Source organism: Ranitomeya imitator, chromosome 7 (assembly GCF_032444005.1).
Source record: "Ranitomeya imitator isolate aRanImi1 chromosome 7, aRanImi1.pri, whole genome shotgun sequence".
NCBI classification, from domain to species: Eukaryota; Metazoa; Chordata; class Amphibia; order Anura; family Dendrobatidae; genus Ranitomeya; species Ranitomeya imitator.
In genome coordinates, this window is record NC_091288.1 from 69384470 (window position 1) to 69398733 (window position 14264).

Genomic DNA, 14264 nt, shown 5'->3' on the forward strand with positions numbered 1-14264 from the left:
TAAAAATGTCAAGGCTGATGCTTTTTCTATTAGATTTGTCTTAGGCTATGTGCACACGTTCAGGAATTCATGCAGAAAATTCCTGTGGAAATCCGGACATTTCTGCCAGATTTCCACATGAAATCCGCATGCGGTTTTTTGCGCGGTTATGACACGGTTTTGACGTGGTTTTTGCTCGTTTATTGCACGGTTTTTCCCGGACATTTCCCAATGCATTAGACAGTGGGAAATCCGCGAAAAAAACACAAAATTAATGAACAGGTTCATTATTTTTCCACAATGCGTTTTTCATGCGGAAAAACGCACATCATGTGCACAGAAATTGCGGATTCCATTATAAATGATGGTATGCTTAATGTATGCAGATTATTTGCAGTTTTATAGCGTTTTTATAGCGCAAAAACGCTAAAAAAACGCAAATAATCTGCAACGTGTGCACAAAGCCTTACAGTTGAGAGACGAAAATCCAGTCAGGATTCTTAGCGAGGAAATTGTGGTTAGTGCTTGGGGGTAGATCTCAGGCAGCACATTCAGGATGATGAGAATAGTGCTCTGGAAGGTTTACCTATATACAAACATATAAAACCCAACCCAGAATGTGATAGGGCAGACCAAAATGGGAAAATGGAAGACACCTGGAGAGTAGAAAACGAAGAACGGGGAACAAAGACCATTGGAACCATCAGCATTTGGACAGGGAAGAAAAAGCAATAGCTCAGCAGTCAGGGGAACCAACCACGCAGTAGTAGGTCAGCAGATCGAATCCCTAAACCGAGCCATGACAGGATGTTATCAATACCATGAATGGCAAGAAGAATAAATACCGTATATACTCGAATATAAGCCGAGGTTTTCAGCCCAAATTTTTGGGCTGAAAGTGCCCCTCTCGGCTTATACTCGAGTCAAGGTGGGTGGCAGGGTCGGCGGGTGAGGGGGTGAGGGCGCTGAGGCATACTTACCTGCTTCCAGCGATCCTGGCGCTCCCCCTGCCGTCCCACGGTCTTCGGTGCTGCAGTTCTTCCTCTATCAGCGGTCACGTGTGACCGCTCATTAGAGAAATGAATAGGCGGCTCCACCTCCCATAGGGGTGGAGCCGCCTATTCATTTCTCTAATCAGCGGTAACGGTGACCGCTGATTGAGGAAGAGGCTGCGGCACCGAAGACCAGCTGTCCGGGGGAAGGAGCCGGACGCCGGGAGCAGGTAAGTATCGCATAGTCACCTGTCCACGTTCCAGCCGCCGGGCGCCGCTCCATCTTCCCGGCGTCTCTGCGCTGTGACTGTTCAGGTCAGAGGGCGCGATGACGGATATAGTGTGCGCGGTGCCCTCTGCCTGATCAGTCAGTGCAGAGACGCCGGGACGAGACGCCGGGAGCTGCAAGCAAGAGAGGTGAGTATGTGTTTTTTTTTTTTTTTACTGCAGCAGCAGCGACAATGGCAGAGCTTTCTATGGGGAAATATGAACGGTGCAGAGCACTATATGGGGCACAGCTATGGGGCAATAATGAAAGGTGCAAAGCACTATATGGGGCACAGCTATAGGGCAATAATGAACGGCGCAGAGCACTATATGGGGCACAGCTATAGGGCAATAATGAACGGTGCAGAGCACTATATGGGGCACAGCTATGGGGCAATAATGAACGGTGCAGAGCACTATATGGGGCACAGCTATAGGGCAATAATGAACGGTGCAGAGCACTATATGGCACAGCTATGGGGAAATAATGAACGGTGCAGAGCACTATATGGGGCACAGCTATAGGGCAATAATGAACGGTGCAGAGCACTATATGGGGCACAGCTATAGGGCAATAATGAACGGCGCAGAGCACTATATGGGGCAGAGCTATAGGGCAATAATGAACGGCGCAGAGCACTATATGGCACAGCTATGGGGAAATAATGAACGGTGCAGAGCACTACATGGCACAGCTATGGGGAAATAATGAACGGTGCAGAGCACTATATGGCACAGCTATGGGGAAATAATGATCTATTTTTATTATTGAAATTCACCGCTAAATGCTGCATTTCCACCCAAGGCTTATACTCGAGTCAATAAGTTTTCCCAGTTTTTTGTGGCAAAATTAGGGGGGTCGGCTTATACTCGGGTCGGCTTATACTCGAGTATATATGGTAAATCAATGTTGGAATAGACATGTCACTTGAAGCAAACCTCACCAATCTACGACTTGTCTACTTTGAACATATCATACCAAGAGATCAATCACTGGGAGAGAACATGCTGGTTGGAAGAATAGAAGGAGCAAGGTGAAGAGGAAGACCAGTAACCTAATGGCTTGATACAATCAAGATAACATTGGAGAAGACCCTAGTGTATCTATCTAGGTTTACACAAGATCGATTTTCCTACAGAGCATTTATCCAACAAGTTGCCATGGCTTGAGATTGAGCTTAAGGCCGCTAAAGAAAACCAAATTCCATTCTACAGTTGCATTTCTCTTTATCCCATGCCTCATTACAGGCACACAAGTTGAGAATATCGCTCTCCACTGCATTGTTACTATGTGGCACGAGTGTGCAAATTGTCTGTCATGAGCTCTACTGTTTAGAACAATTCATGAACATTATTTTTGTTAATAGTAAATGGTACGTCAGCGCAAGTAAATGGAAATTAACCATTACTATATCTTCCAAATAAACAGCTAGCCAACTGTCCAACTCCTTGATGTCAATGTTGAAATAAATCTCTATAATGTAATGGGAATTCATGGCCAATGCATAAAAAGAGAAAGGGGTTGTTTGAACTATTAAAATGAGTCAGTCAGTTAACCAGCCCCTTCATACTCAGGTGTTGAACCTAGCGTGGAAGTGCAATCAAATATTTCGTACAAAAAGGAACAGATTTTTTTTAGCAGGGCTTAAAATAGTGTTGGATTCATAAAGAGAGCCCTCTTCCTCCATCTAATCCCCATAGATGCTGCAGTTTTTATTGAGCAATGCATATAAGGGGTTAAACGACTAAGATGAGAGTTATTTCAGATTCTGGTTGTTGCACTGGGAGCCTGGCTGTCAATCAGTTGTGAGTTTCTGTCCCCACATGATCACAATGATATACATGTATATCTGCATCCAACAAATTATGTACATGTATATAATTTTGCAATATGGAGTTAGGTTTGGGATGTCTTGACTTTGTGTTTTGCCTGTTGTTACTTAAAATGGATGTATCATCAAAATATTATCTATTGTTTAAATCAGGTTTTTGTGACAGAGCCAATTACCCCTTAAGCCCCCGTCACACACAGCGAGATCGCTATCGAGATCGCTGCTGAGTCACAAGTTTTGTGACGCAACAGCGATCTCAGTAGCGATCTCGCTATGTGTGACACGTAGCAGCGACCAGGCCCCTGCTGTGAGATCGCTGGTCATGTCGGAATGGCCTGGGCCATTTTTTGATCGTTGAGGTCCCGCTGGGTAGCACACATCGCTGTGTTTGACACCTTACCAACGACCTCGCTGACAGGACGTCACATTGAATCATCATGAAATAGCATCGTTCTACAGGTCGCTACAGGTCGCCGCATCGCTGCTGCGTCGTTGGGGAGATCGCACTGTGTGACATCTCACCAGCGACCACATAGCGACGCTTGAGCGATCCCTGACAGGTCGTATCGTTGTCGGAATCGCTCAAGCGTCGCTATGTGTGACGGGGCCTTTAGTGACAGAGCCAATTTTGTACTTAATGACCAAGTCAGTTTTTACAATTCTTAACACTGTCCCTTTACGAGGTTATAGCTCTGGAATGCTTCAACGGATCCCACTGATTCTGAGATTGTTTCTTCGTGACAAATGTTAGTGGTAAAATTTCTTTGATATGACTTCTGTTTATTTATGAAAAAAAATGAAATTCGGCAATAATTTTGTAAATTTTGAAAATTTTGCAGTTTTCAAATTTTTAATTTTTGTGCCCTTAAATCAGAGAATCATATCGCACAAAATATAACGTTTCCCACATGTCTGCTTTACATCAGCACAATTTTGTAAACATAATTTTTTTATTCGGATGTTACAAAGGTTAAAATTTCACCAGGGATTTCTAATTTTTCCAACAAAATTTGCAAAACCATTTTTTTAGAGAACACCTCACATTTGAAGTGAGTTTCGTGGGTCATTATAACAGAGAATGCCCAAAGGTGACACCATTCTAAAAACTGCACCCCTCAAGGAGTGCAAAACCACATTCAAGAAATTTATTAATCCTTCGGGTGCTTCACAAGAACTAAAGCAATGTGGAAGGAAAACATTAACATTTTACTTTTTTCACAAATAAATTACTTTGGAACCAATCTTTTATTTTCACAAGGTATCAGGAGAAAATGTACCACAAAACTTGTTGTGCAATTTCTCCTGAGTATGCTAATACCCCATATGTAGGGGAGAGCCACTGTTTGGGTGCATGGCAGGGCTTTGACTTTTTGAACACAAAATTGGGTGGAATCAATGGCGGTTGCAATTTTGCGTTTGGAGAACCCTGATGTACCTAAACAGTGGAAACCCCCCAATACTAACTCCAACCCTAACACTGCCCTAATCCCAACCCTAACCCCAACACAACCCTAACCCTAGCTCTAACCCATACCCTAACCCTAGCTCTGACTCTAGCCCCAACCCTGGCCTGGCCCAACCCTAACACTAGCTCCAACCCCAATCCTAACCCCAACCCCAACATAACCCTATTCCCCAACCATAGCCCAACCCTAACCCTAGCTCTAACCCTAGCCCTAGCCCAACCCTAGCTTCAACCCTAACCCTAGTTCTAACCCCAGCCCTAACCCTAACCCTAATGAAAAAAATACATTTTTTTATTTAATTTTTACCTAACTAAGTTGGTGATAAAGAGGAGTTTGATTTACTATTTTTTGATCTTGATCACTGTGATAGGGTCTATTCACAATGATCAAAATGAACCAAAAGCAAAAATCTCCTATGGTTGCCGGGTGCCGGCCGACAGACCTCTGTGGGAGCACTGCTCATGTGCACGCCATTTTTTCCTGGAAGAAGATGCCGAGGGCTGGGGGACAGTACCGGGGGATGAAGGAGGTGCTGGAGGTACCGGGGAGGTCGGAGGATCCCATTTCTCTCTTATTTGATGTGCAAGATCATAAAAGAGGAGAAATAAATGGGAAATTGGACTTCTTTTTTTTGCGGTTGCCATTATTCAGTGAATAGCGGCGATCCCAACACTGGGGATGATAAAAACCAACCTGAATCATGTTCTCCAGGGTCTCATCTACCCCCAGTAGCTGATACCCTGGAGATTTACCAACACTGGTGGTTGCTATACCCTTATTTCTCAATGCCGTTAAAAAGCGGCACTGAGGAATACGTACCCTTAATTGTCGCCATTAAAAGGCGTATTGGCGGTCGTTAAGGTGTGAAATATATATTTGAAAGATTTTTTTTCTAATTTTTTTTTTTTCATATCACAATCTGTATTAAAAATAAAAAATAGAATTCTTGAAATTTTCATACATACCACTTGGGCTTTTTATACTTTGTGTTGCTTAATTAAACAGAAATTACATGTACATTAGCAGCAATAAACATAGTCCTTATGTTTTGTATTGAAGCATTTAATGAGCGTGTGCAAAGGTTATTTTGATGGGAGAGGGAACAGATGGAATCGTCATATAACCTATTGTGATTGATGAATCCTGCATAGTTGTGAATAAAGGTGTTTCCTGTCATTTTAATCCTGCCTCTGGTGATAATGAGCCCGATGAAAACTGTTCCTGAAAGGACAGGAAGTATGAAGTCCATGTAGCCAGTGTGAAAATTGCAAAACTACTCATTTTGTTTTTTGGTTTTTGAACACAGATTGTGATTGTCGAAAATATTATAAAAGTACATGATATAAACAATAGGTCGTTTTTGATGACGCAATTTCTTTGATTAAAGCATTTCGACTAAAGACAGTTGATATTCTTATTTACATGAGACAGACACTTTCATGAAAGAGAGGAAATTGAGGATAAATAAAAATCACTCTGCGAATACCCACATCAACACGAGTCATCAAGCAAGTGAATTGAAATATGAAGACACATTAGGGAGGATCCGAAGCAGCGCAGTCCTAAGCTTTCCCTAAGACATTTAAATGTTTCTCTCTAGTGCGAATATATGTGACAAGACGGATGGAAACACATTTTTACCGAAATGCTTCTTTAATGTCAAAATCCAGGTGTTAGTGCGTTCCGAATCTGTACCCATAAGGGCATCAGGTTATTTGCCTTATAAAGACTCCAATCCTTTTCTTTTAAGCCTTTTTGTTTCTATCGAGTGCAATGGTCTACATCAGTCTGTCCTGCCGTTGCCAATTCCAATTTCAAGCTCTGGGGGTTTATACAGAAACAGAAAATAATTATGTGTTGGCCATTTAACTGCCATTCGAATGGAGATAAGCTGTGATCTGGGCTGCTTTTTGCGAGCAGTAATCATGGGCTCAGTGTTGAGTAGGACTAAAAACCAGAGAGAGGCAGAAAAACAAGACCTTGGCATTGGGAGGTCCCCTGCGGGCACAGGTGAAGCTTGCTTGGTAGTGCTAATGCCAATTTGTAGGGGAGGGCGCCACCTTTGTGCCCTGCTTTCTTTGTTTACTGCTGTTGGAAAACCAATTATTGTAATTATTTCTGTCATTGGTGACAGCTGAGACAAAGGACTTGAAAGTTAACCCTTTCCTCGAAGGGGAGTTTGGCTCCTAGTATGAAAAGTATAGCGCTGTTTGATAGGCTGACTTTAATAGTGTTGCAGCTGGCTTTTAGTTTTACCTGGGGAAACACCATGAAAATCTACAATTTGTCAGCTCATCCGTTCACTTATTGGCATCTGGATGCATATTATGGTAGAATTTATTTTTGTTTTATATTCTTTTGGTAATACTTTAAGTTTTTGCAAATTTTTTGTCCGTTTTTCAATGGATATTTTTTTCTTTTCTCGCACTACAGATGCAGAGGACCACGCATCAAAGACTGTATAGGAATCATAGACAGGTACCTTCTTTATTTATTTTGTTTGTGTTTTATTTTTATATATTTACAGTCATGGCTGAAAGTTTTGGAAATTGTTCCGGAAAATGAAGAACTTCCTCCCAGAATATTATTTCAATTACACATGTTTGTTATACACATGTTGATTTCCTTTGTGTGTATTGTAATCACACACACAAAAAACTGTGGGAAAAAGAAAAATTTTACAACATTTCACACAAAATGCCAAAAAGTACCTTTTCAAAATTGTGGGTAAGCAACTTTGCTTCAAGAATATGATGCTTGTTCAAACTCACCTGCGGCAAGCAAGAGGTGTGGGCATTATGAAAATCATACCAGAAACCAGAAAAAAAGGGGAAAGGTTGACTCAGTCTTTGCATTGTGTGTCTGTGTGTGTGTGCCACATTTAGCATGGAGAATGGAATGAGGAGAAGAGAACTGTCTGACGACGCGGGTTCCGTAATTGTTGCAAAATATCAACAATCTCAAGGTTACAAGTCTATCTCCAGAGATTTTGATGTTCCTTTGTCCATGGTGCACAATCAAGAAGTTTATAACCTGTGACACTGTAGCTAATCTCCCTGGATGTGGATGGCATAAAAGAAATTGATGAAAGGTTGCAATGCAGGATTGTCTAGATGATGGATAAGCTGTCTCCAATGAAGTTACCAAGAAATTCAAGCTGTCCTTCAGGCTTAGGGTGCATCAGTATCAGCGCAAATTATCAGTCGACATTTGAATGAAATGAAAAGCTATGGCAGAAGAACCTCACTGCTGACACAGAGACATAAAAAGCTAGACTGCAGTTTGACAAAAATGTATGTTCATAAGCCAAAATCCTTCTGGGAAAGCATCTTGTGGACTGATGAGACCAAGATAGAGATTTTTGGTGAAGCACATCATTCTTCCATGTACTGAAAATGGAATTAGGCCTACAAAGAAAAGAACACAGTACCTACAGTCAAATATGGTGGAGATTCAGACATTTGGTGTTGTTTTCTATCTCTGGCACTGTTTGATTTGACTGTGTGCAAGACATCATAAAATCTGCAGATTATCAAAGGATTTGGGGACACAATGTGCCCAGTATCAGAAAGCTATGTTTGCGCCCTAGGTGATGGGTCTTCCAGCAGAGCAAACAGATTTCAAGAAGCATCTAGAAATGGATGGAGGCAAAGCGATGGAGAGTTCTGAAGTGGACAGAAATGTGTCCGTATCTAAATTCCATTGAACACCTGTAGAGAATGTCAACATTGCTGTTGGGAGAAGGCACCCTTCAAATATGAGAGACCTGGGGCAGTTTGCAAAAGAAGAGTGGTCCTAAATTCCAGTTGAGAGGTTTTGTGTGAAATTATGTCCACTTTGCCTTTTTTTCCTCTGTATTTTTCATGCTATTCTAATACACACAAAAGAAATAAACATGTGTAATTGCAATAATTTTCTGGGACAAACACTTCCAATTGAATGACTGTATATGTTATTTATATATTTTATTTTTGATACATACAGTGCATATGTATATATTTGTATGGTTTATACCTAGACAATGTTTTCTTTCTTGCCAGAATATATTGCAGGTAGCTCCTAAACCAGACATGTCAGGGGAGCATTCACCAGGACTCCTACTGTTTAAGAGACTGGAGGGGCTATGTCACTATTTTAAAGATAATCCATTAATGGAAAAAAGTTCAAATCACTGTAAATGCTGAGAGAATGCTATGGATAATATTTTGAGGAGGATTTTGTAGCAGATGCACTCCCGAATTGACATTAAAAAGTGCTTTGAATACTCTTTGAGAACATTTCCTACTAATTTCTATAAAAAATTCTCTTGGTTGTCCACTTGGCTGTCTCCTGAGCAGCGTACTTGTTAGGGAGGTTTATGGGCAATTGGTAGAGGTCTTTGGAGCCAGCCCCTCACTGATCTGCTTATAATTAAAGAGCAATGGAACATGAAAGAAAAAATAGAAAAGTTTAGTTACTCTTTAAGTATTGACTATCTAGTTTATCCATAAACAGGTTAACCATTCATTTCTGCTTCAGATAAAAGTCTTGTCCTAGCACTCGTAATTATGGATCAGGATGAATTTCATTAGTAGGTTTCTGCCAGCAAAGTATATATATGTTAACCTCTTTTTTGGCCAACCTAAGTAGTCTAATGGCTCTTTATGTGTAAGATCTTAAAAACATGGGCTCATCAGGATTACTCACTTTCTCAGTGAACTGGGTCAGGAAATGTGGCTGCATTCGTGTACCAGAAAGGAGCTTATAATTAGTCTTCCCCAGCACAGGGATGCACACACAATGAATTAGGCTCCTCATTACCCAGACCTCATTTAACTCATGAAGCTTTAATTAACTGAGAGTCTTCCTCATTCCCCACTGTGAGCAGTATACTTTCACTGCCGCGTAAACATCAACTGAAATTATGGATCCCTTAGAAGACATTCTGGTTAAATGAGCGAGTTTCCTTTATCACATGTTTATTGGACCCCAAAGACGAAACACATTAACACAACATAGCCGGCTCAATAGCCTCCTCTTCTCCACATTGGGAATCTCCGGTTGGCCCCAGCATTCATTAGTTTACATGTTGCAGTTTATTATTGTATAGTTGTTTGTGACCTCTTTCCCCTACATAGTAGATTTAGTCAGCCCGGAGCATTTCCAGTGCTGTTAGATTACATTTACTCAGGCTGATTATCGTGAACAAGCGTTCCTAGGAATGATAATCAACAGGCTGCCAATTACCTGACAAATGAGCAAAGTGCTTGATCGTACAGTGAAATGATTTTAAGTTTGCTTAAAAATAAAAAAAACATCATTCTTGGCAGCACATAGTTCTGTGTAAACAAATCATATGCTGCCAAGATCAAAGACAGTCAGTGCGATTGATCTGTGTGTATGAGAATTACAGTTAGTCTGATTTAACAGCTTATTAAATGGAGCCTGTTCACAAATATGTAACCAGCACTTGTTTAATGGCCATCATCTTCTAGTGTGAACTCACGCTTTGTCTATAAATCCTAGCATGATAATCCAGCTAATAAATAAAAAAATCTTCATATTGGGCAATTGCTTTTTCTCAACACTCCTCAACATTGTAAGAAGAGTGTGCTACTGTTTTATTTGGAGAAAATGGTCACTTTATATCCGTTATTTACACTTGGTGAACACTATTTTTAAAATACCAGTAAGAAAAATTAATACAAATGTTACTTTAAAATGGTAGAGTGTTAAGTTCTATTAGACCATATCAGAAATACAATATTGCACATTTTGACCACTGCCTCAATAACTTTTTTTTAATGGATTCTGTCACTCCCAAAATGGCATTTAAATTGCCTAAACATGTTCAGATGACTTTGCTTCTATTTAAATAATGTTGTTATGAGTGATTCCTAACAGTCCAACGGATTGAACAAAACAGGGGAGATATTAAAGCTGCGCACCACAGGTTCTAATACTGACTAGGCAAGTCACTAACTTGACCATAAATATGTCCCTTCCTGACGACGGAGGTTGTCACCCTAAAATTAAGCAATTGAGCATTCTCAAATACACCCTAAACTAAGCAGAGTGTAACCCAAAACAACAACAACAGGACATAGTGCACACAGACAGAGGGTGAGACAAAGGGCTAAGTTTGTATGCACACAGTCATTCAAGGAAGATGGAAGAAAAAGAAAGGAACCCAAAAAACCTTTGGTATATGTGGAAATCCCCAGACCCTAAATGTAAAAAATGGTATGAGAGCTGGAAAGAGAGCTGGGAAGAGGAACACACAAATGAATGGCAGGAGAAGCAATAGAGAAAACCTCAGCAAGATAATCACTGACTGGGAAGCTGGGACTCCAAACATCCATCTAACTTGGAATATAGCCAGCAAAGACTGCTTGTGCCAGGAGAGTATAAAAAGCCCCTCTCAATATGTGATAGGACAAACCAAAATTAAAAGTGACAACACCTGCATAGAAGCAAAACAGCAAAGCAAAAGACAAGCAAGAGCGTTATCAGCAGTTGGACAGGGACAATACAGGCTGTGATCCAACAGAGAGGGAAACCAACCATACAGCCAGAGGTCACCGGATTGAGCCCTGGAGTTGAGCCTTGACAAATACTAATCAATAGTGTTGAGCATTCCGATACCGCAAGTATCGGGTATCGGCCGATACTTGCGGTATCGGAATTCCGATACCGAGATCCGATACTTTAGTGGTATTGGGTATCGTTATCAGATCCATAGGAATGTGTAAAATAAAGAGTTAAAATAAAAAATATTGATATATTCACCTCTCCGGCGGCCCCTGGACATCACGCTGGTAACCGGCAGGCTTCTTTGTTTAAAATGAGCGCGTTTAGGGCCTGCGAATGACGTCGCGGCTTCTGATTGGTCGCGTGCCGCTCATGTGACCGCCACGCGACCAATCAGAAGCCGCGACGTCATTCTCATTCACTAAACTCCTAATTCTAGGAATTTAGGACCTGCGAATGACGTCACGGCTTCTGATTGGTTGCGTGGCGGTCACATGGGCGGCACGCGACCAATCAGAAGCCGTGACGTCATTCGCAGGTCCTAAACGCGCGCATTTTAAACAAAGAAGCCTGCCGGTTACCAGGATGATGTCCAGGGGCCGCCGGAGAGGTGAATATATCAATATTTTTTATTTTAATTCTTTATTTTACACATTAATATGGATCCCAGGGCCTGAAGGAGAGTTTCCTCTCCTTCAGACCCTGGGAACCATAGAGGATACCTTCCGATACTTGGTGTCCCATTGACTTGTATTGGTATCGGATATCGGTATCGGCGATATCCGATATTTTTCGGGTATCGGCCGATACTATCCGATACCGATACTTTCAAGTATCGGACGGTATCGCTCAACACTACTAATCAAGTAAGTATAAAGTTACTTTAAATAAGAAATCAAATTGTATTTGATATGCAAATGAGGGTGCTTTGGTGCACACTTGGCATGGCCTATGCTTTGATGCATTGTCATGCCCTCCTATTTGCATAATAAAGACGGCTCCTCACATTGATTAACTTGTATTAAGGCCAAGAACAAACACTGCATCTCTTGTCTGTGCCTGTGCACTGACACTGGATGATTGTGGTTTTGCCCTCGTAGTGTTAGTGTGGGCACACATACAACTGCTGTGGGTGCATTCTGACGTCTGAGCGCACCTGTAGCCAATGTGTAAACCAATGCACTGACAGTATGACACATCAGGATCATGTAGGATGCAGGCAAGAGACACAGCATTCACTTTGGGCCATAGAGGCAAGTCAATCAATGTGAGGTATAGGCTTCATTATGTAAATAGGAGCAAATGACAGTGCATCAAAACAAAGGCCAGGCCAAGGGTCCTCCAAAGCACCCTCATTTGCATATCAAATAAAAGTTGATTTTTTAAGTAACTATAAAGTTAAGCTATACTTGCTTAGCATGATTTAAATAGGGGTTAGGACCCTTATATAAATGTCTAGGCAGTTTAAATGCCATTTTGAGGGTGACAGATTCTCTTTAGTCATAAGGAGTTTTGTTTCCTACCATTATGCTAAAAAACATTCTGAATAGAGTATATATTATTGCATTAGTACATTTTCTGCATCTATTATTAGAAGTATCTGCATAACAATTCAGCTGTATTTTATCTTATAGAAGAATACCTGTGAATATCGGCAGAGCAGATTTACAAAATCTTTAATTATTTTAAATCTCTATTAGCTAATAAGTTTATAGCAAACTCGACCATATGGAGATGACTAAGCAGTTGTAGCTCACATTATTGAAAATTCAATGACTTTTTTTCAATTAAAAAGCCTCATAAAGTTTCCACTTGTAAATGTTAATCCTGAGCAAGACAAACAAGACTGGAGAGTCTATAGTCTTGCAAAGTTAAAAAAAAAGAAAAACAAAATGATGAGCTTTACTTACTCACCAATGATCCTGTTGCCTCCCTGCCCCATCCATGGATTTTGTTGATGTCATAACTACAGGACTCAAGACCACTGCAGGCAATCACTGAACTCACCTCCATTTATTTGCTGAAGTGGTCATGGCACTATAGCTGTGATGTCACCACTGCAGTCTATTAATAAAGACTGCGGGTAGTGTCAAAAAGGCAGCCTTGGAGCGGCACTGCTGTAGTAAAGCTCAGTTTAATATTTTTACATTGGTCAAACAGATTTGTAAACTTCGCAATTTATTTATAATAAAAAAATTCTCTCCATTCATAATAACAGAGGGATTTTTTATGTATTTGTTAATTTTATTATTTTGAATTTATTTGTATTATTTATTTTTTATACCTGAGTAACACAGGTGCTAGGATGCAGTGACACAGAAGCACAGAGCAAGAGTTAACAGGGATAAACATCTATTGGTTTAATGGGTACAGGGGTAACCTCCTCGCAGGGAGCAACAGGGAGTAAACAAGGTGAATGCTGAGAAGTACAAAGGAGAAAACAACTCAAGAAGGCAGTTTATATATGTCAATTTCACTTAGCGTCACTCGGAAGTCTTTCTCTGTTCCTGGGTCAGATGGCTGGCTGCCAGCTGAGGCCGGTGCTGAGTTCTTCCAGCTTCCCCGCCTAACAAGTTGGTCTCACTTCTGGTGGCAGCAGACGGTCACCAGTCTGACCCGCTGAGCCCCTAGTCCGTTATGCTGCAGTGCATCAAAGTATAATCCACTGCTATCCTTCACTTGGCACACGTTCATCTGCATGCCCGATGAGGTCTGAGAGTCCTTGCTGCACCTGACCGTAATCGCTGCCATGTGGCCATGTGGCGAAGCCCCTCTCTTCCTGTGCAAACCCTCTTATACCCCCCTGGGTCACCACACCCCTACACAGGTGAAGGGTCTGTCCCGTCCTCAATCTCCTTCCCCCCTGCAACAGTAGGCCTGGCCCCAGCAGTTCCCGGTGCCTGGTCAGCACCCACAGCCCAGTCTTCTCCTCTACACCTGCTGCCTAAGTTACTGGCTACTGCTGAAAACTCTCAGAGGTGCCAGGCTTCCTAGACAAGGAGTGTGTGCTTGCAAGCTCTTTGCCATGCAGCTTGTAAGCTCTGCTCTGAAGCCAGCTGGATCCAACCAACTTCAGCTTCCCAGTGAATCTCCCGTGCTGCAGAGGTAAAGCTGCTTCTGCTTGGAGAATATGAAAGCTCAGTTTGGACCAGTGACCCAGCCAAGTCACTGGCCTAAACTGTTGATCACTAGGAGTGTATTGCTCTCCTGCAAATAGG

At 41.6% G+C, this 14264-nt stretch overlaps 1 protein-coding gene across 2 annotated transcripts in view; it reads left to right on the forward strand.

The window, feature by feature from the left end:
• Window positions 1–14264, forward strand: part of ERBB4 (erb-b2 receptor tyrosine kinase 4) — a 1426503-nt gene that overhangs the window by 976441 nt on the left and 435798 nt on the right. For both annotated transcript variants that reach the window (XM_069733421.1, XM_069733420.1), the window contains exon 16: window positions 6970–7014. In XM_069733421.1, the coding sequence (XP_069589522.1) occupies window positions 6970–7014 (45 nt within the window). The remainder of the gene's footprint in view (window positions 1–6969; window positions 7015–14264) is intronic.